The sequence below is a fragment of the Talpa europaea genome, assembly GCF_964194135.1.
Source record: "Talpa europaea genome assembly, chromosome: 7".
NCBI lineage: Eukaryota > Metazoa > Chordata > Mammalia > Eulipotyphla > Talpidae > Talpa > Talpa europaea.
In genome coordinates, this window is record NC_140074.1 from 90,764,645 (window position 1) to 90,792,006 (window position 27,362).

Below are 27,362 nucleotides of genomic sequence, written 5' to 3' on the forward strand. Positions count from 1 at the left end.
TAAAGGGAGGGGTGTTCCAGGGGAAGGAACCAATAACCTAGGTGGCAAGTGAAGCACTGTGGCTAAAAACAGAGCACATACTATGAAGGGCACTGACTGACTGAGTGGCAATTTATATACTTCATGATGTAGAACAAAGTCAGTGGTGGTTTTTGAAATAGGTGTGGTCTGACTGTGGCTGCATTTAAGAAAATTTAATGTGACAATATGTTTGAGGTTACAATGAGACAGGATGAAAACAGAAAAGGTAATAAAGAAGCCATTGTGGGTGAGAAGTGATGAGGTCATAGGAACACCACCTTACACTTTCTGCTTCAGGTCTTTCCAATCTTCGTATACCCAATACTTGAAATGCTCCTTCCTACCCATCAGAATCTCTCAAACCTCACCCACTGTTCTTAGGCCTTAAGATCTTTTACTGGTTAATAAATAATTAAATATATGCTATAGGAAGTTAAATGTTTCAATATTTCAGATAGTTTTTTAAATGAGAAGCTCAAGCATTGGCAACACTTACCATTCATTTCAAAAAACCTCTTGTAGTTATTAAAATTTTCTGATGTTTTAATTTTGGAACCACTGGGGAAAGAACAGCTATTTCAGAGACAGTGAGAGAAATTGCAACATGTTTCAAAATGTACTACCAATAATACCATAAAAATAATTGAAGATATTATATTAATTAAAATAACATCATGCATACAATAATTTTAATGATAAATTCACTATACCTCTTCATTTGACAACTGGGCTAAAGATTCTTCATGAGTTAAAGCACAGACTACTGGTATTTTCACTTCTTCCTCAACATCCAGTTTTTTGTGATCCTTTCTCTTACTAAGTCTTTGCTGTTCATCTTCCTCCTAAAAGGTAAAAAGAAAAAAATAAATATAAAAATAAAATCACCCAGGTAATCTATATGTAATGATTCATTATGTATAGTATTTCATTATCTACAATTATTTAACTGCTCAAAACAAAAAAAAAAAAATGAACAGAGTTTTATGATGAGAGAAAACTGGACACTTTGTTTTATAATAACATCTAAGGACATCTATGACCATAACATGTTGCTTAAATACTACAGGCACAAAACATGAACCCTGGCATAAAGAAGAAATCAGAGAACAGCTTTCAAGAAAAGTATACTTTGTGAAAGGCAAAGCAAAAGAAGTAAATCACCCCCCTTCTTGAAATGAAAATTTACACAGAACATTCTTTCAAATTATCATAGAAAACAAGACAAAGCTATGACACTTAATATCTATTAGAAACATGTCCAAGTTTATATGAAATAAAGGAATGATTGGAGTTAATCCAATAATTCAACAAAAATGAACTGATACCTTCAGTGCCCCCAAACAGGCTAGAGGGAGGGACAAAGGTACATTTAATTACAACACTACACAAGTACGTACAGGTTCTATAGGAGAAAAATCAATGACTGCTTTCATCTGATGGAACTAGAATGGAAGCTCAAAGGTTAACAATTTAGTTGGATATTGCAGGATTAGTAAAATGAGTTTAATAAATGTGTGAGAGGAGACAAGAAATGGTGCCAGGAAGAAAGGAAGCATGTACAAAGGTACAGCTACAGAAGAGCAGGCAAATGGAAGATTATTGAATAATTGGATGTCACTAAAAAGAGGCAGGAACATGAGATACATGGAATAAGATAAAGGAGAAGAGGGTGGTGACTCAGTGCTTACACTCTGGAATCAGAAATTGAGTCAAACCTCAGATCTGTCCATAGTACCTATTTCATTTGCAGCATTTTGTTGTTTTGTGTGCTCATTTATTTGTTAATACTGAGAGCTACAAGAGATAAAGTTTTATATATAAAGTTTTAGCACAATGCTGGCTTATAGTAAAAACTCAGGAAATGTTAATAAAGGCTTTAAATGACCAGTATAGGAGTGTAGATTGTTTTAATAGGCAGCAGGAAGAGCATGATTAGTTCTATACTTTAAAAATCTAAATCCTTAAGCTGGCTGTGTCCGCACATAGATGAATGAGTCAGAATTAGAGACAAAATAGAAATTTAAAAAGAAGAAACTTCAGAAAAACAAAATCTAACCTAAGTCATATAAGGTAATTTTAAATATTTCTTATAATATGTAGAAAAACTTTTACATAGTTATCCTAGTGACATATTCTAGTGAATAAGATAGTACAGGATATTAGCTGCAACTTTGTTTGAAATGATTAAAAAAAAAAAGTGGGGGTGAGGAGGAGAACCATCTAGACACGCACTACAGGGGAAGGATAAAACCAATTACAGTACACATATGCTACCAGTTAACAAAATGAGATCTCTGGTGTGAAAATATGTCCAAGATAATGCTTATGAGAACCCTAAGTTACAGAACATTAATACCATACTAGTTGTACAATTTTTAAAGACCTAAATACACACTTATAAACACAGAAATGGTCTAGAAGACTGCCTTCCAGACTGAGTACATTTTAGTGCAAAGTAATTACTTCTGGGAAGGGAGGTCTTGGGAGATTTTCAATTTATTGTTTTATTACTTCACTCTGTACTTAAAATATTTTAACATGAGGATGGTATTTGTGTGTTACGCATGTAATTTAAGTGATTTTTAAAAAAGATTTATTCATTTATGCATACAAGAACCAAGGTGTAAGCCAGAGATGTAGGGGGTGAGAGGATTCACCAGAGACAGAGTGGGTAGCAGAACAGGCAGATCTACTGAGATACACTGCTGGGCAAGTTGGGAGAGGTCTGCTGTATCATGTGGGTCACCTTCCTGGCAGGGGATCAAACTCATGCTGCAGGAGATGCAGACTGCTTCAGAGTGCTGACACTTAGCCCCTTGTGCCACCAGGGAGGCCCCAATTTCAGTAATTTTTTTAAAGATAAGGAGAAAATAGTATCTTGGGTATGCGGTACTCTAAATACCTGCCTTTTCATATCACTCAGTTCCTCCATTCCACCCTGTCACCTTCTAATAAGGCTTTTAGAGCACCTTTATAAAAGACCTGGTATGGATTAACACAATTCAGGAGTCCCAGGAAAATTGGACAGAATTATAAAGATTTTTTAAAATGTTCTCTGTTGCATTCAGCAGTCTTGAAGATGATCATTTCTAGATCAGTTCTTTTCCCCGGACAAGGTCATTTGTAAAACTAGAAAATAAAATTCTCCAAAAGCAGTTATGCTTTTTGAAAGGGTGTATATAACTTGTATCAGTTTAAGTTAATCTCTATATAAAGTAATAGTCATATGGACTGTATCATTAACAAAGCAAGCAGGTCTCACAAAACTGCTATTCACCTGATCTTTCTTCTTCAGTTCTTCAACTTGTCGGAGTTGTTCTGAAGTTAGTACAATCTCCATTCGCTGCATGTCCCTCATTAGCAAACGCTGAGATTCCAAAAATTGGTCATTGGCCTTCTGCCATGTGTGTTTTAACTGGTTGTGTTGCTGTCGCTCTTGCTCCAAGAGATGGCAAACTGTTTAGGAATCCCCCAATACAAAACACTGAAGTTTAATGGTAGACAATTTCTTTAACATAGGTCTGGTCAATGGAGCACTGCCTGGGATTCTGCCTTTCACAAGAACCAAGGAAGAGCCTATCTTTGCATATGACAGCTGTTCTTACACATAACACCCTGTCTCTAAGCAGTCTCCCAAAGTGTGCTCTTAGGAACATGTGGGGAAAAAATTCTTCTGTATTCAGTAAGTTTTAGAATACCTGGGTTAAAAATATTTTTAAAGATTCCTTTGAAGTCAGAGTATATATATGGTCTCATGGAAAGTGATATATAATACATTTCCCAAATTTATTTCACTTTTAAAAAACCCTTTCTAGACAGCCAATCATATAGCAAGTGTTCTAGAGAATATACTTTGGTAAGTGTTGTTGTAAAGGTCAAAGGTGTAGTAACCATTCCAGTTCTCTTTAATACATTCTGATAAATCTGTTATCCAAGAAAACTTCTTGAGCCCATTTAGGTTTAGAACTCTCAGGGTGAGTCAGTTCAAATTTTGACTTATATCATCAGTTCACCCAAAAAAGTAGGTAGCATTCTCTATGTGTCCATCTACCCAGTTACTCAAATCAGAAATATGAGACAATTGAGACTTCTGACTTTTTCTCACCCAACACATTCACCTGTGACAGAGGCCTAGAGAATTCTCCATTCTGTGCAGTGTCACACAGGCATCACAGACTTTTGCCTCAGATCAGTCCTTATGCCTTAAACAACTACAACAGCAGTGTCTTTATTATTCTTCCTGCCCTTGCTTAGTTTTGTCCCCTCTATTCTATCCACCACACTTCTGTGAAATAGAACTTTCTAAAACACAAAATATCATTGTCAATTACAAACCCTTCCAATAAGCCAGAGACAAGATGTCACATACTATATAATCTCATTTATGTCAAAGTCCAGAATATGCAAATCTATAGAGACTTTGTTTATTAATAATCTTTAATAATCTTTCTGATTATTGGTTGTGTTGCCAGGGGCTGAAGAAAAGGAGCCTACAGAGAGTGATAATGGGTAATGGGTACAGAATTTCTTTTTGGAGTAATGAAAACATTCTGGAATTAGTGGTGATAGTACACAATTTTGTAAATACATTAAAAACATTGAATTGTACATTACAAAAGCGTAACCTTCATAGCATATGAATTATATCTCACTCTATATATATACACACATTTCCACTGATGTATACTAATTTTTCTATTTCTGTCAATATAATTGTTAATTCACATCAAATTTGGATAAAGCTAATACCCGTAGATTTCTGCACGAACAACTATTAAATCAGATTACTGTCTTCCATTAAAAAAAAGAAAGATGAAATCCAAAGTCCATAGTATAAGGTCTCTACAATCTTGGCCCCTTGCTCTCTTATCTTACATTTTGCCCTACTACATCTTACATCTAATTCTGCTGAATTAATTTCTTAAACTTCTTTACCTTTCTGTATACATGCAAATGGCTTAAATGCTATGTTCATCTCTGACTACCTGGAAAATGACTGTTCAAAGCAACCTCTTATAAGAAGCACATCTGTGACACTGTTGCCTCCTACATTTCCAAGCCTAGCACCTATCATACATAACTGCACTAACTTGGTTTCCTGTCTGATTCCACCAACTGAGACTGTAAGTTACACTGTTGCTCCATTCTGTCTTCTTTCATTTGGAGACTTTCTGTGTGTATTTCATTACTGAAATTACTACACCCCATTACACAACTTAATAAACCTTCTCAGATACTTTTCCAGATATCGTAGGAAGGTTTGGTAGTCTTACACTAATTCTGAAAGAACTGGGGTGTAGAGTTTAAGCATAAATTCCTATTTCATTTGGACACCTTTCAGGGTATCTTTTTTTTTTTTTAATTGAAAACTGTTTTTTACAGACACAGAATTTTTTTTTCTCAAATTGTCTTTTTGACTGTAGAAGTACTTTTGAAAAATGTTTCCTCAAACTTTGGGTCACTTTCATAAAAATCCTGAGGATTGTATCATTTCAGCCTTCCACTATTTGGAAAATAACTCATGAAAACCTAAGTTATTTAAGAAAGGGCTGTATCATCCATAATAGCTGATATACTGAAAAGTGTTCATAGTAGGATTCTATCACTATAGTCCTAAACCTTCATATTAAAATGTTACTCGTATAATTATTAACAAACTTAAGATTCCAAGGGGTCCATGCATTTACATGATGATTTGAAAATGCTATATCTTATTTTTACTAACCTTTAACTAAAATTTATCATTTCCTTCTATTATAAAATGGAGGTAACAAATCACATTCAGTATAGCAATAGCTATGACTTCATCACCAACAGAAGTCACAGATATTTTCATCTTAGTACAGCTGTTACAGAGATCTTATCATTTATGCTCAGCATTACTTCAAAATTATAGTAGTTAATATAAACTAATAAACTGCTAATAAACCTTGTTATTTAATAAAATGGTACTTTTATTATTATATCTTAAGTTTGCAGTTAATGTTTTGATAAATTTTATAATATAATTCACTTCTTTCATAATTCTATGTATTCTCTGGAATAAAAACATTATTCTGAGAGGGTTTCAGAAGACTGCCAAAGGAATCTACAACACAAGGTTAAGAACCCCAGGTATGTAAGAATTATTAGAAGAATTAAAAGGGCAAAGGATGAGCCTTCTTCCTCTATCTCTAGAAAACAGAGTCAATTTCTACATCATTCTGCTGCCAGGCTAGTGAAATAAAAAATGTCTCTTAAAAACAGGATTGTTACTTAAGGATACCAGAATATATTGTCTCCCCTTTCTGTCCCATGTGCACCTTCACCAAAATGAATGAAGTGGGGGGAGCAGAAATTCTTAGCCCTATTATCTTTTTGCTCTGAACACTTGTCTTGTGAAATTATTACTGGGACCTAGAGGCAAGAGAAGAGGTTAACAATTTGAGTATACCTCACAACCCTCAACTTTTCATGAAAACATTCAAATCACCTACAAAGTTTAAACTGAATCACTAATATGTTGGATTGGGTTTTAGAATATGTATTGTTGTTAGTCAATATCAAGTACTTACATAACTCACTCAGTGACTGAAATTAAAAAAATAGAGTACATATTTACCTTCATGCAATTCTTTCCGCAGTTTCTCAGCATCTTCCTGTAAAACGGATTTCTGAGTATTCAAAACAGCTACATACATCTCTAGATCAGTTCTACAAGACTTCTCAGCTTCCAGATAATGATTGAGTTCTTTAACCTGAAACAAAACACAATTCTATTAAACTAAAAATTGATGTTTGTATTTAAATTTACAAGAATTGAAAATTCATATTTTTAATTAAAAAACATATACTACAGATTCTGGGAAAATAACAATAGTAGGCATTATTCATAATCATGTCACCAGAGTGAATATATAATTGACATTACACATAACAGTTTTGTACCATGCTTTTCAAAAGATAGTTCCAATTTGTATTTCCAGATCAATACTTACATGTGCTCATTTTATTGCATAGTCAGTAATACCAAGTGGTGTTTAAAAAAAAAAAAAAGACAAGTAGTTGCTTTCAAAGACAAAAATGGTATCACACCCCTGTAAGTTTGCTTTTCTTTGCTTTCTGGTAAGAATTCCAAGTGGCTTAAATTTATAAAAGGAGACATTCTCAGAGACATATACAGTCACAGAGGGAAAACAGAAGTCATGATGCAAAAAATAACTAGTCTCATACTATAAAGAACACAAACTTGAAGAAAAGCAGAGAATGCTTTAATCACATCTTTTTAAACATACTGTAGTTCTGTTGAACAGATACAATATTCAAATGTTAAAAAAAAAACTAATATCTGAGATAGTTATAAGTGAAATAAAATACACTCTTGCCCCCAGATAGTGATTATATAATCAGTTGTTCCATCCCATCTTTATTTTTAAATAAACTTTTTTTTAAGATTTATTTATTTATACAAGAACCGGGGTACAGGCCACATATGCGAGAGAGTGAGAGGATTCACCAGAGTGAGGAGCAGAACAGGCAGATCCACTGAAATACACTGCTGAGGGGAGCAGCGGGTGAGACAGAAGAGGTCTGCTGTGCCACATGGGTAGCTCCCTGGCCGGCCAGGGATTGAACTCGTGCTGCAGAGGCTGTGGATATAGCATCATAGTGTGGTACTTAATCCCTTGCACCACCAGGGAGGCCCTCCATCCCATCTTATAAACCGTTCATCATAAATTTTGGCCATCTGTTTAACTTTCAGTTTTTTCAAATGGTTATGTTTTTTTCAAATGGTTATTAGAAGTCATTTTCGTGCCTTTTATCATCCCACGTCTTCAAATTTGAAATAGTAATCTGTTTTTAGTTATCTAATCTTTAGAAGACTATTAATACATTAGTACTGATCAAGGACTAAAACGATTACTTAAGTTGCCATTTAATGTTTCACTGGATGTTGTCATCAACCAAAATGCTATTAACTAAGCATGATGAACTGCTGGCTGTTGTTAAGGCATTTTCTCTTTCATTTGGAGAGGGTGGTAATTCAGCTAATGTTGATGGTAGAAGAGAATCAAAATGGCAGACATAAAATGGTGGTATCTAACCATTATTTCTATCAGCTATTATCTTAGAATAAACATTTGAACTAATGGTGTATTTCTAGCATTCCAAAACTATTAAGAACCCTGGGAAGATGGTGGTAATTAATAGTAGCACAGTGTGTGAACTTCCTTGAATTTCAATGCCTTCAAAATGAAGCCACCAATAAAAAAAATAACAAAAACACAAGGACATCTACCAAAAAAAACCTGAAACAGTGATAAATAGAGGAAGGGGACAAATCACCAAAAGCTACTTATAAGGAAAAGATTTATATGGTATCAATATCTACACCCAGATAAGCCCAGGATAGTCAACTGGGAACCCAACTTGGAACAGCAACTGAAACTGGGAAGAATTTCACACAACTTACATTTCCCTAATTTCTAGTAAGGTTGAATATCTTTTCATTCTTGTATACTATAGTTTCTTCTTTTGTAAATTGTTCAGATACTTTTCCTTTTGGGTCATTTATCATATATGGAATTGGCAATTTTTATTAGCGTTGGGCACTATTTTTTGGTCTGTATGAGTATAATATATTCTAATAGTTCACAACTTTTCTTTCAACTACCTACTGTATCTTTTAGTATGGAAATTTTATATTCTAATATAGGCAAATTTGTCAATCTTTTATAGTATTATTTTATTTAAAAAATGTTTTCATGGGCCTACCTGGTGGCGCAGGCAGTTGAGCGCAGTGCTGTGAAGCTGTCCTCAGCCTCTGCAGCACGGATTCGATCCCGGCTAGCTTGAGAGATACCCACATGGCGCAGCAGACCTCTCCTGTCTCACCTGCTGCTCCCCTCAGCAGTGTGTTTCAGTCAGTCTGCCTGTTTTGTTTCCCGCTGTCTCTGGTGAATCCTCTCACCCTCCCACACATCTGGCTTGTACCCCAGTTCTTGTATGCATGAATAAATAAATCCTTAAAAACAAAAAAAGTTTTTGTACCCTCAAATAATTTTCTTTTTGTAACACCTAAAAGCTTTAAAAATTTATTTTTCACTCTGAGATTTTTAAATCACAGAAATTAATTTTTGTAAAGTGTGGAACAGGAAGCCAATTTCACTTTATTTTACATTTATAACGAATATTTGAAAGCATTTTTTAAAAACATCTCCCACTGATTTATAATGCCACTTCTCATATACTAAATTTCCATATACAAATGGTCAATTTCTGGGCTCTCTACTAACTAAATAACAAAGCAGCACAAGCAGCACCATTATGATTATTTGAAATATCCATAAAGAGGCCTCCCTGGTGGCACAAGGAGTTAAGACACAACCTATGAAGCAATCCGAAGTCAATGCAGCACGAGTTCGATCCCCCAGCCAGGGAGTTACCCACATGGTGCAGCAGACCTCTCCTGACTCACCCACTGCTCCCCTCAACAGTGTATTTCAGTCAATCTGTCTGTTCTGTTCCCCACTCTGTCTCTGGTGAATCCTCTCACCCCCCGCACCTCTGACCTGTACCCCAGTTCTTGTATGCATAAATAAATAAATCTTTATTTATTTAAAGATAAAATATACAAGCACTGGGTACAGTCAGAAGCACGGGAGGGTGAGAGAATTCTTTAAAATAAAATGAAATATCCAAAAAGGCAAACTCATCTTAAAGCATTTTTTTGCATTTTAAAGATCTTAAGATCCATAGTCTAAGTTACACTTTACTCCCTCAGTGATTCTAGTTTTACTCATAGTATTAGGACACAATACTAAGTTTAAAGCAAATGGATCACAATGTTCACAACCTTTGAGGCCTCCAGCTCTTTAATCTTGTCTTCAGCCTCTGTCAGTTTATCTTTCAAAGCTGCAATTTCCTTCTCCATGGGCATCACCACAGACCGAAGTTTTTCAGCATCCTCTTGGGCCTATAGTTAAAAAATATTAAGTGTTATAAACTTACTGTTTTATTGCTTTTCTAAGAAACAGTGACCCACTCATTAAAATTAGTATAACAAATAATTCTACAGGCATTGTACTAGCACTCACAGTACTGAAACATGTCTAAGTTTTAATGTTGCATAACTTTGTCAAGTCATAATCAGAGTGTGCCTAAATATTTCACTTAGAATTTGGGAGAAAGAAGGAAAATGGATTCACTATGACAAGTCTGACTTTTAAATTAATTGAATAATTGTGTTGGAAAATATCTTGTATATAAAAAGAAATACACACAATAAATACATTAATGTTTAGAATTCTTATTATTAAATTAATGAAACCATAATCTCATAAGAATGAAAGGACTGATTACTTTTAAACATAAACAAATGTACTTTCTAAAACACTAGAAAGTTATATTGCTATAAAGAAGCTGCCATCTAGTTATTTAAAGAGCATTTTAAAAACTATTTTACTTTTGATATCTAAGTGAAACAAACCCAAACAATGACTCCTAAAACTATCATATTGTCCTCCATCCTTCATTCTCAAAAACATGGATTAAGGGCCTCCCCGGTAGCGCAGCGGTTGAGCGCTGGGTTGCGAAGCTGCCCGCTGCCTCTGCAGCGCCGGTTCGATCCCCGGCTGCTCCCCGGCCACCGGAGGAGGGTCCCACATGGCGCACAGACCTCTCCTGCCGTGCCCGCTGCTCCCCTCAGCAGTGTACTTCGACACTCTGCCTGTTCTGCTCCCTGCTCTGGCTCTGGTGAATTCTCTCACCCTCCCGTGCTTCTGACTGTACCCAGTGCTTGTATAAATAAATAAAATAAATCTTAAAAAAAAAAAAAAAAAAACATGGATTAAAAGGAAACAATACCCTAAGGTAAAAATTGTTGAGAAACAATTATCTATACATACATAATTATACATTTATATACTGACATTTATTTATAAAATTATGCACATACCAAGGAACACTCTAAAAGTTAATTTTTTCCTTCTAGTGAAAACAAAAATTAACTTTATTCACTGAATTTGTTCATGATAGAGAAAAATATCATATATGTCCAAAGGTGGGTAGAGAGCTTCCCCTGAAAAAAATCTCTTACAAAAGAGGTTTTCATTTTGTTTTCCAATCCTTACAAAGTCATTTTATGGTTTATTTTATTTTGAAGTAAGTCCTGTTTGGGAAAGACATGTGAGCTTAAAATATCATCAGTCAAGGCTAATTTGGGATGCTGACAGAGGTCGGATAATAAAAACCAGCAGGGGGAAAAAAAGGAGGACAGCACCAAAGAATGTAACATAGACTGAGTTATCTATTAATGCAAAGTTGACCTCACAATTCTAAACATTATATTTCATTATAAATAAAACTTTTAAAGATGATTTTTGTAACGTGACAGAAAGGTTATTGAACAAAAGTAAAATCTGAGTGATTGTCATAGCACAAGGAGCCTAAGAAAACATGACTAAATGTAATGTGATATTCTGGATGGGATCCTAGAAAAGAAAATAAAAGGATATTAATGAATTCTGAATATAGAGGATGGAATTTAGTTAACAGTGTGCCAATAATATTTTATTGTGTACTATTCTTATTTAAAATGTTAATAACAGGGGAAACTGGGTGTGGAGTATATGAGAACTCTACGATCTCTCTCAATAATAAAATATTTCACCTTATATTTAGTTGCTCTATGTTCAGGCAAAATAATGCAGTATATTCGTGACATAGGAACCAAGTTATATTGAGAAAGAAAGAAAACTAACATCTTTCACAAGTTTTAGACATAATCAGCAAGCAAACATACTCATTCAACAAATTTTCTTGAAAAGGTATGTGCTAGATACTACTTTAGGCATTTAGGATATTCAACTAAGACTTCTGCCTTTAATGAATCTTACATTCCAGCATGGAGAGAAAGGCAGCAAACAATAAACATAATAAATAGGTGAACTGTATGTATAAGGAAATGTGTAATGGGAAAAGAAGAATTAGGATAAAAATGATCAGCATCCGTGTTGGGGAGGAAAGACGGTAGGTTACAATGTTAAATGAGGTGGTCAGGACAGCTCTTATAAGGTGATCAAAGATTTGAAGAAAGTGATCAAGTCTGCCATACATATTTGAGGGTGTTGGGAGGGGGAGGGCATCAAATAATCTGGTACTGTATTTATGCCTGTGCCCAAATAATTCTCTAACAGAAAACATAGAATACAACTTCTGTTACCAGAGTATTAGTTAAAGCATCTTGCATTTGGATTCAATTATTTCTACATGATAAATACATTCCTTCATACCTTTTTCATTTCATTTTCTAAATTTTCCTCCTCTTGACCTTCAGAAAGCTTTCGCCTTAAATCAGCTATTTCCCTCTCTGCAGATTCTCGATACTGTGCCCACTGTGTTCGCTCCTGCTCCAGCCTAACGTGGAACTGGTGCTCATAGTCACGAACTGTTTCTACAAAACATCACCAAATATTTCATGTCTAAGCAATCTGGAAAAAAAATATCTGCACACCAAAATTTTTAAAATAGTTATATAAGCACATATTTCTAATTTCTAGAAAGTTTTTATTTCAATTAAAATAACTAACATTTTTAGTTTTTAAAATTTTGCTGAAAGCTTTTAATCATCATCTTTTATCTTCATAATAAACCTGTGCCACATTATTTTACAGATGAGGAAAACTCAGGATAAGTTAAATATTCTGATCAATGTTCCACTAAAAGAAGCAGAGCTAGAATTCAAACTCCAAAACCTATGTTTTTAGACATGCTATAACTCCTTAGAGAAACATAACAAGTCACCCCAATCAACTACCTCAAAGTTAAAGAAAAGAGATATATTTCTAGAATATTTTACTATAAACAAGATTCTAAATTGAGGCAAATTTTATACAGTCTTAATTTTTAAACATAATATGAGAAACATTGCTGGCTGTCGATTAATTTCCACTCCTTCCTAACAACACTGAAATTTCATTAGTCAATGGTCCAATTTGAAATTTTGATTTTCCAGTTGTCTTTGTAGTTAGGAGTAACCACACACACCTCAAAGTGTAAGAAAAGGGTATATGCTGGATAGTTCTAAAAAGCTGTTGCTTTTCTGAGGCAAACTGACGATGGAGCAGTTGTTTTTCAACCATGAGGCAAAATGAAGTTGAAAACCACATACTTAAGGATGAAGGAACAGAAAGACTAAGGAGTCTCAGACACCAGTGACATCATGGAACCACTGTAACCAGCCCTAGATAAGCTCTCTGGACTTTTTGTTCTGTCAGAAAAAAGTGAACTCCTATTTGGGTAAGTCACTATAGTCAGGATTGTTACATGAAGTTGAGAGTAATCCCTAGATGACATCCATAAACCCAGAAATACGACTAGTCTTATGTGCCTTAATAAAGATCACTAAAGCAAAATTACACAAAACTCCACAGAGAGGGGCCCACAGGAGAGGAGTGGCCCACAGGAGAGGAGTGGTCATCATTATTTCACATATACAATCCTACCTAAAATAATTCCAGGAAGCCAAAGATTCGGGGAGACAACTTCATTTTCATTTCATTTCATCTTCTCAGAAATGCAGGAAGTAATTTAGTAGAAGTGTCAATGGCAGAGAGAGACTAAATGACTATCTTTTCTTTAGATCAAGGGTCACAAGCTGATGGCACCAAAAGTTTATTCTAACACATTCTATCTTACAGACTGCAGTGGGGATTTCACATAAAAATCCAAATTTTTCTTGAAACTGTGAAAGATTTGGCAACACTGAACTTGATGGGTAATAATAAGCAGGAACCATTAAGTGTAAATAGTAACCTTTTACTGTTTACTATTTACAGATCACCCAGTTCAGCACACTCCCTATGCCTATGCAGCTTTATTCATTGACATTACTAACCTAATTTCTACAGAAAAACTATTTTAGAGCCCTGCTTTTAACCTTATAATGAATTAGTTAATTTAATGCATTTTCTCTATAACACCCTCATAATTCTCCATTATCAAGTTTGTTAAAACATAGATGACATACCAATTTATGTTACTGACTTCTATTTTGAAAGATGGCAATACACAAACACAGATGAAACGCAGGATATATTTTTAAGACCCTCTGAAAAATGCTCTCAATCATCAGAATCAGTTATCTCACAAAATCATAAAGGAGATCTTATTTTCTTTGTCTTTACCTTTCATCACAGCCTGAAGTGAAGCAACTTCTTCTCTCCACTGTCTTTTCACTTCATCTATAGCTTCTTGTTTAGTATTCTCAGAAACTGTGGCAATGGCCTTAATATTCTCCATCTCTGCTTGGGCTTCCCACAGCTGTGTCCGAAGGTGTCCTAAATCATCTTGTGCAGCTTGCAACACTGCATTTTGCCTCTTCAGATCCTCTGGGGAAAAAGCAAACAATTTTCCATTAATAAGGGTTTTGCTTTTTTTATAACAGGCTGAAAATCCAATGAAGAAATAAAACATTAATTCTACAATGTTAACATTCTAATGAAAGAAATTAAGCATTAAATTTTAAATTAACTAGAAAATGTAACCATTTTAATAAAGGTAAGATTTAAGGTATGTGGGTATCACAAATCAATTCATTATTAACTATATAACCACATAGTGATTATAACCATATAGTAATTAATTAAGATTATAGTTTAAGAGCTAAATTTAGGCTCTTTCACATACTAGTTAAATGAACTTGGTCTTCTTAACCTTTCTGGGCCTCACTTTCCATTTCTATAAAATGGAGATTAAAAATAACCATGTCACAAGGCTGTTTTAATGATGAAACAATTAGATGAAAATGCTTATAAAGACAGTACCTTACACAACATAAATACAAAAGGAATGTTAATAAAACAACAGTATATAATAGTTATTAGATTCAGATATTTTTAAGTTAGGATTAATTTCTCAGCACTCCTTTATCATCTCTTAAATATTAAGTTTATCTGATGAGCTTTCTATATGATTTAAGCCTAGCTAGAATATATGGAAACTGACTTCCATAAAAAATGGACCTACCAACACTATACAGCCATTCCTCGGTATCCACAGGAGACTGGTTCCAGGACCCCTGCAAATACCAATGTCCACACAAGCTCAAGTCCCTTATACATGAAAATGTAGTCTTTGCACATAATCTATGCACATCCTCCCATATACTTAAAATCATCTGTAGATGACTTTTAATACCTAATATAATGAAAATACTACGTAAATAGTTGTTACACTGGATTGTTTAGGAATAATGATCAGAAAAGGTTTGTACATATTCAGTACAAATGCAACCATCACAGATGTAATTATGTAGTTTTCATCCACTACTGACTGAATCTGCAGATAAAGAACCTATAGATACTATGGGCTAACAATATAGGAGTATGTCTGTTTTCCCAATAGCCACTATTGGAAATAGCCTTTACCAATAGCCACTGTTTTCCATTTTAAAAAAATGTAGTGGAGGGCCTCCCCGGTGGCGCAGCGGTTGAGCGCTGGGTTGCGAAGCTGCCCGCGGCCTCTGTGGCGCCGGTTCTATCCCTGGCTGCTCCCCGGCCACCGGAGGAGGGTCCCACATGGCGCGCAGACCTCTCCTGCCTCCCGCTGCTCCCCTCAGCAGTGTACTTCGGTCCTTCTGCCTGCTCTGCTCCCTGCTCTGGTGAATTCTCTCACCCTCCCGCGCTTCTGACTGTACCCAGTGCATGTATATACAAACAAACAAATAAATAAATAAAACATGCCTCTATAAAAAAAATCTTTAATAAAAAATAAATAAATAAATTTAAAAATGTAGTGGATTACCCTCTTCTTAATCCTATTCTTTCTTGTACATTTGTAGATAGTTTAAAAGGCCCAAGGGAAGGAGGAATAAGATTTTAAAATAAAATTAGAATTGTCCTATACATATAGATAAAGGTGAGTTTCTTTATAACACTGTGTCATCCCACCTATAAACACATTATCTCATTCTGTTTATAAAGTATGTCCTTAAAAACTATTTTTTTGTGGGGTTTTTTTCCTAAGATTTTTTTTTTTTTTAAATACAAGAGCTGGGGTACAGGCCAGAGGCACGGGAGGGTGAGAGGCTTCACCAGAGACAGAGCGGGGAGAACAGGCAGACGACCCAAGTCCACTGCTGAGGGCAGCAAGCAGCAGGCGCGACAGGAGTGGTCTGCCACACCATGTGGGAATCTCCCTTGCCGGCCAGGAATCGAACCTGTGCTGCAGAGGCTGGACAGCTTCACAGCACTGCCCTCAACCCGCTGTGCCACCGAAGAGGCCCCTTAAATACAGTTTTATAAATTTCCTCTACAAAGGTTTCTTAGACTGACTTTACTTTAGAAGTGACTAAGCATTCTGATTTCTTTTTATTTGCTTGCTTCAGAATATCTTTTTCTTCTATTACTTTTCTAATTAGTAGTACAGAGACAAACATTATTGAATCTTCAATATTGATCTTCATTCCAACAATGTTCAATTTTCTTTTTAGTTCTAATAGTGCAGATTCTCTTGCTTCCTCTATGTAGGAAAATTTCCTTAGGTTAAGGCAAGTCCCTCTCAATACCTAGTTTGCTGAGAACTAGTAAGAATTCATGTTATTAACAGGAATTGAAGGTCCTTTCTGAGTTTCCTCATTTGTTAATATAGTGAGTGGCATCAATAGATGTTCTAATGTTAAACTATCCTGGCATCTCTAGTACGGATTTTTATGGTATATACTATTTTTTAATACTCTATAGAACCAAAACTTAGAGATTTTAAACTCTATGATCATAAATGAGAAGTGTGTATTGGTGTACTAGTATTAATACTTCTTGTTTGAGTATCCAGTTACACTAACCCTTTTTATCTAGTGTCTGACAATTTAAAAAAGAAAGTAACAAATATTAAAGATTTAACAAAATATGTTTATAAAACATAAGCCTGTGCAAAACTTTTGTAAACAAGAATATTTTCTAAAACCCCAAGATTTTTGAAGATATTTAATTTGCATAGAAGAAATGGGATGTAGGCAAGAGGTGCCAGGATAAGAGGATTCACCAGAGACAGAGTAGGGAACAGAACAGGCAGATCTACTGAAATACATCGATACGGGGAGCAGCAGGCAAAATAGGAGAGGTCTGCTGCGCCATGTGGGGATCAAAATCAAGCTACCGTGGTGGTAGTGCTGAGACAACCAGTAGTCACCAGCAGGTCCTGTAAATACAAATTCTATTGACTTGGGCCTCCCTGGTGGCACAGGAGTTAAAGACAGCACTATCAAGTTATCCCCAACCACTGCAGCACTAGGTTTGATCCCCGCCCACCAGCCTGGCCAGGGAACAACCCACATGGTGCAGCAGACCTCTCCCGTCTGCCCGCTGCTCCCCTCAGCAGTGTTTTTCAGTTAGTCTGCCTATTCTGCTCCCCACTGTCTCTGGTGTATCCCTTCACCACCACTGCCACTCTCCCACCAACTCTCCCCTCCCCCCCTTACATCCCAGTAATTGTATGCATACATAATAAATTTTAAAAAAGAATTCTATTGACTTGGCAAATTTTATGATTATTGGTTTATTCAGGGTTTCTGTGAGGCAATCTTGGTAATTCATATATCCTGAGAAACTACTTTTATCTAAAATTTCAAAATCTTTGGCAGACATACATAGTATTATGCTTTTATATCTCTACTCTAGCTGTAATCATATCTTTTTATTTTCTACTAGTTTTATCCAAAAGTATACTTTTAACTTTATAGATGACTGCTTTGCTTTTTCTATTTCACTAATTTCTATTATTTTCTTTCATTTACTTTCTTTGGATTCACTTTTTCCAACTTCTGGAGATGAACAGAGATCATCTCAAACTATTGTTTAAGCTACATTTCACACTTATCTTCATGTGTTCTTAATGTTTTGCACTCTCTGATTTTGTCTTTAACTCATAATAGGAATGCATTCCTAATTTCCAAACTTTTAAAATTTTTATATTGTTAAAATCTTTCTGATAGCATTTGGTAAGAAAATACAGTAAGTAGCTTTATTTTCTAAATATACTGAGTCTTCCTTTGAGTTGAACATAGGCATTAAAGTGTTCCACATAAATAAAACATTTCTATATTCTTGGGTACAGAATTCCTAGGTCAAGCTTTTAAAAATTCTGTGGCTCTAAGCTATTATATCTTCACCTATTATTGGTATAGCAATTGATATAATGTGATATCACTCATGCACATTTATCAATTTCTCCTTGTAATCCACTTATCTTTTATTTTATATGACATGTGAAGGCTATTTTAGCAGCCACATACCTGCTCATGATTATACTTCCTTAGTAGATTGCTTCTTTCATTTTGAAATGGCCTTCTATATCCCTTCAATGCTTTTTATCTTAAATCCTAATCTTGATGTTATTGCATTTGTCTTTCTTCTTTTAACAAAATTAAGTGAACTAGGAAAATTTTTATTTTGTTTCTTATTGTGAGGTTTATCCATTTCTATGATTGGTACTGTTTCTTATATCCTATACATTCCCTCTATGTTTACTTTTCTTCTATCTTTACTGGCCTTATAGTGGATTTATATAGGCAGCATACGCAATTAGTTTTTGTAAGCCTGGAATGTCTTTTTGTTCTTGCTCAAATAATTTAGCTGCATATAAAATCTTAGGTTGATAATTTGAGAATCTTATTTCATGTCTCATAGCATTTATTTTCCTTATGTATTATCCCCTGCCAGCATTGTTTCTTTGCTCTGGTAACTTTCAATACTTTCTTAATATGCTATAATTTAAGATGTGTCAAAGTATGGATACACTATTATTTACCTTGCCTGCTACTCAATATTTACACCAAGGACTTTTAACACTTAAAAAAAAATCAATTATTCCCCCAAATATTTTCTACTACTGCCTCCATTCTCTTCTCCTGGAAATCTTTTTAAGATGCGAGTTGGAGGTTCTCAATTCATCCTGGATGTCAACTGTTCTTTGATATTTTTTCTCTCTGTCTCATTCTAAAAGAGAATTCCTCATGTACAGTTTAAACCATCTGTTAACCTTTTTGTTTTGTTTCCAATATTTCTAATGGTTTAAATTTTTTTAATACAGTCTTGTTTTAAATTTTGTTTAACATACTCTTATTCTATTTTCCATATCTAAGTACAAGCTTATACCATCTGAGCCACAAATTTCTTTCTAAGCCTAACTTTTAACTATTGAAATTCTGATTATTTAGCATCTGAGATTTATATAAATTATGACCATGTATAAAGTCTTTTTGAACACCACTGGAAAATTTCATTCTCTTCTGGTGATTAACGTAAATTCTATGTATACTATTTTTCGTCAAATTAAGAACTCTATGGCCTTTTGTTTGCTGTCTCATGTAATAGGCACTTACTGATTGCCCACAACTGAGGCTTTCCAAAATACAAACAATGCTTCAGTGTCAAGCTTTGTACAGAAGTTGTTTAAAGGAAAAAACTAAATCAGAAAATATTTTTCCAAGTTGAACACAAAAGCAACAAAAGTTTCAAAATATTTATAACATTCCAGTTGATTTAGCTGGAAAAGGATATCAGAATAGGTTCCAAGGTTCCAAAAAGACAGTAAGAGAAGTGAAAAAGTAAGAGTCTCTATTACCATTTCTTATTATTATTTGCAGTTATATTTCAGTTATTCTCCATAAACAAGAGCATAAATACCAGTATTTGGATTTCTGGGGTTACCTTGACCTAATTTGCTGAAAAGATAAAACAGAATGCTGAGTACATCAAACCCATGGCTTATGCTGTTACTACTTGTGACAAACATAAAAGGTTAGGTTTACACATCATAGTTGACACAATGTAAGTTTCTGCATTAGAGGAAATCTTCAAATTTGATTTTTATTATGATAGAGGCAAACATCCCGACAAACTAACTCAACATGAAAGATTTACATACTACGCACTTTTTAAGAGATGACATTGAAACTCTCAAAAAGAAGTGTCACATTATTTCTTTTGAAATTTCTGCAAAAGTTACCTCAATTACTCTCTATAATAAGCTTAAGTTCATTAAGAACTTCAGATGGTAAAGATATAAATAATACACATACAGATGATGTATCTAGATGTACTCATAGCAATTTTAACATACCAAGTATGCCTTTTAGATGAATTCACATTACAAGCTGTTTAGATCAGAGAGAGGGAACTGTAATTGATAAAATATTTCAAAAATGAAAGATTTGTGGTCATATTCACATTTCAAAGTTTTACAGGAAAGTCAATTCCATAATTTCAAATAAAATTAAGAAAATCCTAACAGTTTTATTTGGATACAGAGAAAACAAATAAATATGGACAAATTTTTGACAAGGTTAACTTGAATTTACTAAAAATAAGACAAGATTGAAATAAAGTTATAGAGTGATGCTCAAACTACAGAATTATCAGGAGGAAAGATGGGAGAAAAAAAAGGATGTCACTAGCTAGTATAATAGTGAGTATGAATTGGCCATTAGAAAATACAACCAGACCTCCTCAATACACATTAAAAATATTACAAGTCTTCTTGACAAGAAAGCATTATTGCACAGAGTTTAAGGTGGTATCAATTCAAGGTTAAAACAAATTTTAAAAGGGAGAGGCTAACAAATTCAAATAAACATACTGAAGAACTAGACAGAATTTATTTCTCATGACATTTAACATATATTCAAGCGATGATACTATACTTACTATACTGTACTTTCTTCAAGACAGAAACCAGGGGCCTCCCTGGTGGCACAGAGGTTAAAGTCCCAGTGCTATCAAGCTATCACCAGCCACTGCAGCATGAGTTGGATCCCCGGCCAGGGAGCTAACCCACATGGCACAGCAGACCACTCCCTTCTTAACCACTGCTCCCCACTCTATCTCTGGTGAATCCTCTCACCCTTTGCACATCTGGCCTACACCCCAGTTCTTGATGCATTAAAAAAAAAAAAAAAAAGACAGAAACCATATCTCATTCATCCCAACCTCCAGTTACTTGCAAAATACTACCATACCTAAACAGGAAGACCAGTTTTCCCATCTCCTTATCAATCTATGAAGAAACAAACTGAAAGAGGAAACAGTCCTCCTGTTTGTGGGAACCCCATTCCGCACTACAATCAGAGCTCTATTCTATAAAGCCTAAGAACCTTCCATCCTCTAGAACAATGGCTTTCAAATTTCTTCTACCACAATTCTCAGTAAGAAATGTATTTTACATGACATTTATATGAAATTTATTTTCTTTGCTCATATGCATACATGTAAATGAAACAAAAAAAATTTGTGTAACTATACTTACTTAACCTTACTAAGTACAATGTGCTATTATTTTCCATTTTATTCTTTTTTATAAATTGCTAGTCACAATCCACTCAATTTTGTTACCCATCAATGGATAACCTATACAGGGTAATCTATAATCTGAATAACACAATTCCTGGGCAGTGGTCTTCAAAGTGGGATTCCTCTGGGATCCCACCTATCCTCTGGGGGGTATGCAAAGATTTTTTTCTAAGTGATTCATAGGCACATATTGTTTTAAAGGAATCAATATCTAGAAATTCAATTTTCATAAATATTCTCTCATAAAACAGAGGGGTACTTAAATATTCTCCTATATCATAATCACCCCTTCCTGTTGAACAAAAAGACTTTTCACCTACCCTGAATTTCAAATACCAGTGTTTTAATAAATTGTTAACAACTAGTTAACAAATCTTTTAGCAGGTCAGACAGGTCTTGCTTTCTACAAGACTGAAGCTAAACTTGAGTTGTCACCAGTAGAATAAAAATATTTTTAAAGCTAGAGCACTGTGGGACTCAATTTACAATTTAACAATCACAATTAAAAAAACTATTTCCACCCAGTTATTTATGACATCAAGGGTTTACAGCACCTATAGCTATTTTTTAAAAAACTAAAACTGTCTTTTTCATAAAATAAATAATACTCATCCACAGATAAATAACTTTTGGGGGAATAATATTTAATGTATCGCATATGAACTGCATTTCAAATCATTTTATTTGTTAATGTTTTTTAATTTGTAAAATATTTATGGTGTAATCAATTATGTACTTTGAGTCAGTGTAATTATAGCTTAATACAGAATATTTACATGCATATTTTTGTTACAGAGAATTCTAATTAAATTTTTTAAATGGCTTTAAAACACAAAATATTACTTTAGGCCAGTGGTTCTCAAAGAGTGGTCCCTGACCAACAGCATTAGTTTCATCTGTTCATCTCTTAGAAATGAAAATTCTAGGATCCCACAGATCTAGTGAATTGGAGAACTACTACATGTGAAGCCCCGCCATCTTTGTTTTAACAAACCCTACAGGTAAAATTCTAATGCATATTCAAGTCTGTATTCTAAAAATAATACTTTTTAGGGCCTTCCCAGTGGCGCCGCAGCAGGTTGAGCACAGTGTTGTGAAGCTGTCTACAGCCTCTGCAGCACGAGTTTAATTCCTGGCCAGCCAGGGAAATACCCACATGGCACAGCAGACCTCTCCTGTCTCGCCCGCTGCTCCCCTCAGTAGTATATTTCGGTCCATCTGCTTGTTCTTCTCCCCGCTCTGTCTCTGGTGAATCCTCTCACCCTCCCATGCCTCTGAGTTGTACCCTAGTTCTTACATAAAAATAAATTTTTTTTAAATGTTAAAAAAACACTTTTTAGAATAAAATTCTGAGGGAAATGAAAAAGAACCCCACACAAAGACAACAAAAATGTAAACTTTCTATTAAAGAGCTTATTCATTTTTTAATGAAATAGATGGTGATTGATTTCACTGTATATGTTTCAAAACATTAAGTTTTCATTTAAATTGTCAATATTGACAACATGATATAATTTACATCTTTCACAGCTTTTTAAATTTAAAATAAAAAAAAATTTTTTTTCTAAAGATTTATTTACTTTATACAAGCACTGGGCACAGTCAGAAGCGCCGGAGGGTAAGAGGATTCACCAGAGACAGAGCGGGGAGCAGAACAGGCAGACTGTCGAAATACACTGCTGAGGGGAGCAGTGGGCGCGGCAGGAAAGGTCTGCAGGCCATTTGGGACCCTCGCCAGCAGCCAGGTATCAAACCGGTGCTGCGGAGGCTGCGGGCAGCTTCACAGCCCAGCGCTCAACCGCTGCGCCACTGGGGTAGCCCTAAAATAAAAAATTTAAATGTCAACATGTGAGGGGTATAAATATTTTATGAATATATAAACTTAAAAAATTTGGTGATGGTTTGCAGCTGTGGTTCTCAACCGTGGTCTCTAGCAATATCGCATTTACAAGTCTACTAGAAATGCAAATTCTCAGACCTCATACCAACAAACTAACAAGCTCTTCAGGAGACTTATCCATGTTAAAGGTTGAGAACCACAGTCTAAACTACAGCAATGATTCTCAAATTCAGTGTGCATCTGAACTACCCAAAGAGCTTCTTAGAACACCAACTGGCAGACACTAATCCCAGAGTTTCAATTCAGTAAGCCTAAGGTAGAAGCCAAAAATTTGCATTTCTAACATTTAAATTTAAATGACATTAAATTTCCCAGATGCCTGTGATGTTGATGCTGCTATTCCATAATCAGGCTTTCAGAAACTCTGGTCTAGAGAGCTGTGAAAACCATAATCATATATTTCTAAGTCAATATCCAAAATGTAAGCCCTTTCTCTTATTCCTTAGATTAGATCTTCCATAATAATGTTCTCATGGATTTCCCTTACATACTTTCCTTTTTTTTTTTTTTATACAAGAGGTCAGGTTCTATGAGTTAAAGAACCACATGAATCTTTCTCTGCTGTAAACCCAGCACCCAGACACAATGTCTGCCTCATAGAAGGTATTAAACATTTGTTGATAAATAACTGAACATTTATTGGACAAATTCCATGAATTGTTAGTTTTAATATAATGTGGCTAAAGCTATTATTATTAGAATGCAAAGTCCTGATTTGTCCAGGGCTATCTTTCAAGTGCGAAGATCACTGAAAGTCCTATGTCACAGGAAATATGCAGCCTACTATAATAAATATCATGTTTTTTGTTTTGTCAAAAGCAAGGAAAAATCTGAATAATGCATTTTTTTCAACTTACTTTTCAAGTGCATTTATAACCCCAGCTCCAAAGTTTTTATTATAAATGTAAGTACCATTAAAATCAAGGTTAATTCAAACGATAAAATTAACATTGTATAACCAAGAAACATCACATTTCAAGATAGTGTCAGAATAGGGGTGGGGAGACTTATGAACTTACCCTCTTTAGCCAAATATAACTCCTTAAATTTTGCTCTCTTTTGATTAAATTCTTGTTCAAGCTGCTGCTGTGCACGTAAATATTCTGCATTAATTTTTTCCAATTCTGCTACCCGTTGCTGAAGAGAAACTGGAAAAAAAAATACTAGTTAACAAATAACTCTTATTTATGAACTATTACAACAAACTGGTATTCCAAGTGCACTTTTCTATAAATAAAAAACAAGCAGTCAAGCTTCATCCAGGATACAATATGCTCTAGAAAATTCTAATTTAAAAAAATACACAAACTGAATTAATTATAGAAAGTGAAACAGCATATATACAGAATCATACAAGGTAAATTTCTCAAAAGAGAACACTGACTGTTTTTATGTATAGCTGACAGAATGGCAATCCATTCTGAAATTATTAAATATTGGTTTATTTGGGTTATATACCTCACATATGAACCCACTGCCAATCCTGCTAGCTCCTGTTTCTCTCAAGTATTATAAGCAAAAGCAAATGAATTCCCTAATTAGGATAGTCATTCCAGTCTGAACTACTCTTCCATTTTCAAGATGATCCATTATTATTATTCTGAAACCAATCAAAAACCCTTTCATATAGGAAGAACACAAAAGTGTATGTTCCGTATGAATTCTCAATTACTTTTTTTTTAAATATTTATTTATTTATTTATACAAGTACTGGGTACAGTCAGAAGTGGGGGAGGGCGAGAGAATTCACCAGAGCCAGAGTGGGGAGCAGAACAGGCAGACTGACGAAATACACTGCTGAGGGGAGCAGCAGGCACCGCAGGAGAGGTCTGCTCGCCATGTGGGACCCTCGCTGGTGGCCAGGGATCAAACCTGCGCTGCAGAGGCTGCGGGCAGCTTCGCAGCCCAGCGCTCAACCACTGTGCCACTGAGTTTTTCAATTAATGTCAATTGTGATGTGGCAGGGACTGGGGCACATTGCTATTTTAGGGACTGTATAATTTAGCCACAACTAATTAAATAAAGACCTATCCTAACGAAATCCAGAGATTTTTCAAGTTCAAGCAAGGGTGGGAAATCCAGGGTTCAAAACCTTGACCTCCTCCTTTAGCCCAACAGCAACCCAGTTACAAAATGGCCCTAATTTTTTTGGCCCTAATTCCTCCAGGGATACCTATCAGTACTAACATCACTGCCTGATTACCTAGGCCAGTAGAGGTCCCAGTTCCTTACTACAAGCTATGCCCAGATGATGATTTGTCAACAATTTTAACCATAATCTGAGACTATCTCTGAAAACCCTCTCCTACCCCAAACATATTCATTACTCAATTTAAATGAGAGCTGATTTTATAGGACACAGAAAAAAGACTGGGAAAATGCACCAATGATTTATCTATGAGTAACAGAATTGGGTCATTTATACCTTCCATATGATTTTCAAAGTTCTCTACAACTCCTTGATAATAAGGAATTAATTAAGACCAGTTTTGAATGCATCTATTTGACAGACCTGGGGCAGTTACTGCCTGCTGCCAAAGTATCCACTACAGGTGCAAGAAAAAGTTGTCTTCAGGGGGCCTCCCCTGGTGGCACAGCGGTTTAGCGCTGGGCTGCGAGGCTGCCCGCAGCCTCTGCAGCACCGGTTCAATTCCTGGCCGCTGGCGAGGGTCCCACATGGCATACAGACCTCTCCTGCCGCGCCCGCTGCTCCCCTCAGCAGTGTTCTTCAGTCCATCTGCCTGTTCTATTTCCCGCTCTGGCTCGGTGAATTCTCTCACACTCCTTTGCTTCTGACTATACCCGGTGCTTGGATAAATAAATTTAAAAAAAAAAGTTGTCTTCATGCTTTCTGTCTATCTGATTTTGAAAAGGATAAACACAAGCTAAAAAAATAGTCTACTTCAGTGGTAAAAAGAAAACAAAACAAAAAACATTATCTGTTCACTTCCATATCTCCAGACCAGCCTCATCAGAGATCTAGCATTATTAGTACAATCTATGACAGTAAGAAGAAATGATTACTGCTTTGGATTCCATGTCATAAAAGATAAGAAGGAATCATTTTGAGGAGCAAATACCTAGGGTCTTTAGGAGAAAGCAAAGAATGAGATCTGGTCAAGTGAAGTGACAGGAGAAAGAAAAGAAGAAGAATCTATTAGAAGGGGTAAATGTCCAGTTATGCCATATGTACCATCTGAAATCATGAAAGAAACTTGCTCTCTGTGTAATCATGTTTCTTCTTAATGCTGTAATGTTACTGGTAGCTGCTAATTACAGCATGAGGTAGGAAAGGCTCTGGGAAATCAACATTGAAGAAAAAGTTAAGATCCCTCCAGTTCTTACTCTAACAATTCCTCTCCAACCTCATTACTATCTTCTACCAAAATGTGCATGTGCACGTGTGCCCAAGTGCATGCACACATACCATCCATACCTTTCATTTAGACTCTGAAGATAATGAACCAATAAAAGCTAAAATACTGCTTCATAATTGCAGCTTTACATGTGTTTTCACTCCCAGTCTGGACCTGGCTCTCAATCACAGGTCAGATGCAGTCCATACCCCCAGATATGGCTGCCTCTCCAGGCTTCAGGATCATTTTCAATTCCAGGAATTGTGACCCCTTTGAGGGTATACTAAATAACTCTTATTCTCTCATCTTTTAATAAAAATACTTCTAATAAAAGTATTCCAATAAAATAAAACAAAAATACTTCTAATATATTATAATTGTATGATACAGATAAAGGCTGATGTAGGGAAAGGAAAAATGTCAGACTTTTCTGCCCTCCCGCCATCAGGATAAATGATGGATCCTTGCGGTCCTGAATGCATGCCTGATGGCGGGCACCTGGAATAGGGTGTGGGCATAGGTAGATGGGATTCACCTGGGCTGAGACTGGGCTTTTAAGGGTGGCGTCACGGGGACGCCAGCAAAAGCCGAAAGAGAAGCCGAGAAAGTAGTAGTAGAAGCCGAGAGAAAAGCAAAGAAGGAGAAGCAGAGATCACTGGAGAGCCCAGATAGAGTGAAGATTTGCTGGGGGCTGGGAGGACTGCCAGCCTCCCAGCCTCCCAGCACCCTTGCCTGCTGTGTACCGGGTAAATCCCAATA

The 27,362-nt window shown here is 35.4% G+C and overlaps 1 protein-coding gene across 6 annotated transcripts in view; it reads right to left on the minus strand.

Moving 5' to 3' along the window:
* Positions 1–27,362, minus strand: part of RABEP1 (rabaptin, RAB GTPase binding effector protein 1) — a gene marked incomplete at both ends in the record, with an annotated part of 81,892 nt that overhangs the window by 22,634 nt on the left and 31,896 nt on the right. For 3 of the 6 annotated variants that reach the window (XM_084236644.1, XM_084236643.1, XM_084236641.1), the window contains 7 exons: positions 732–863; positions 3,299–3,477; positions 6,623–6,758; positions 9,857–9,976; positions 12,294–12,454; positions 14,187–14,390; positions 24,267–24,395. In XM_084236644.1, coding sequence (XP_084092770.1) covers positions 732–863; positions 3,299–3,477; positions 6,623–6,758; positions 9,857–9,976; positions 12,294–12,454; positions 14,187–14,390; positions 24,267–24,395 — 1,061 coding nt within the window. Of the gene's footprint in view, positions 1–731; positions 864–3,298; positions 3,478–6,622; positions 6,777–9,853; positions 9,977–12,293; positions 12,455–14,186; positions 14,391–24,266; positions 24,396–27,362 lie in introns of all 6 variants that reach the window. The other 3 variants (XM_084236642.1, XM_084236646.1, XM_084236645.1) reach the window with 3 other exon arrangements.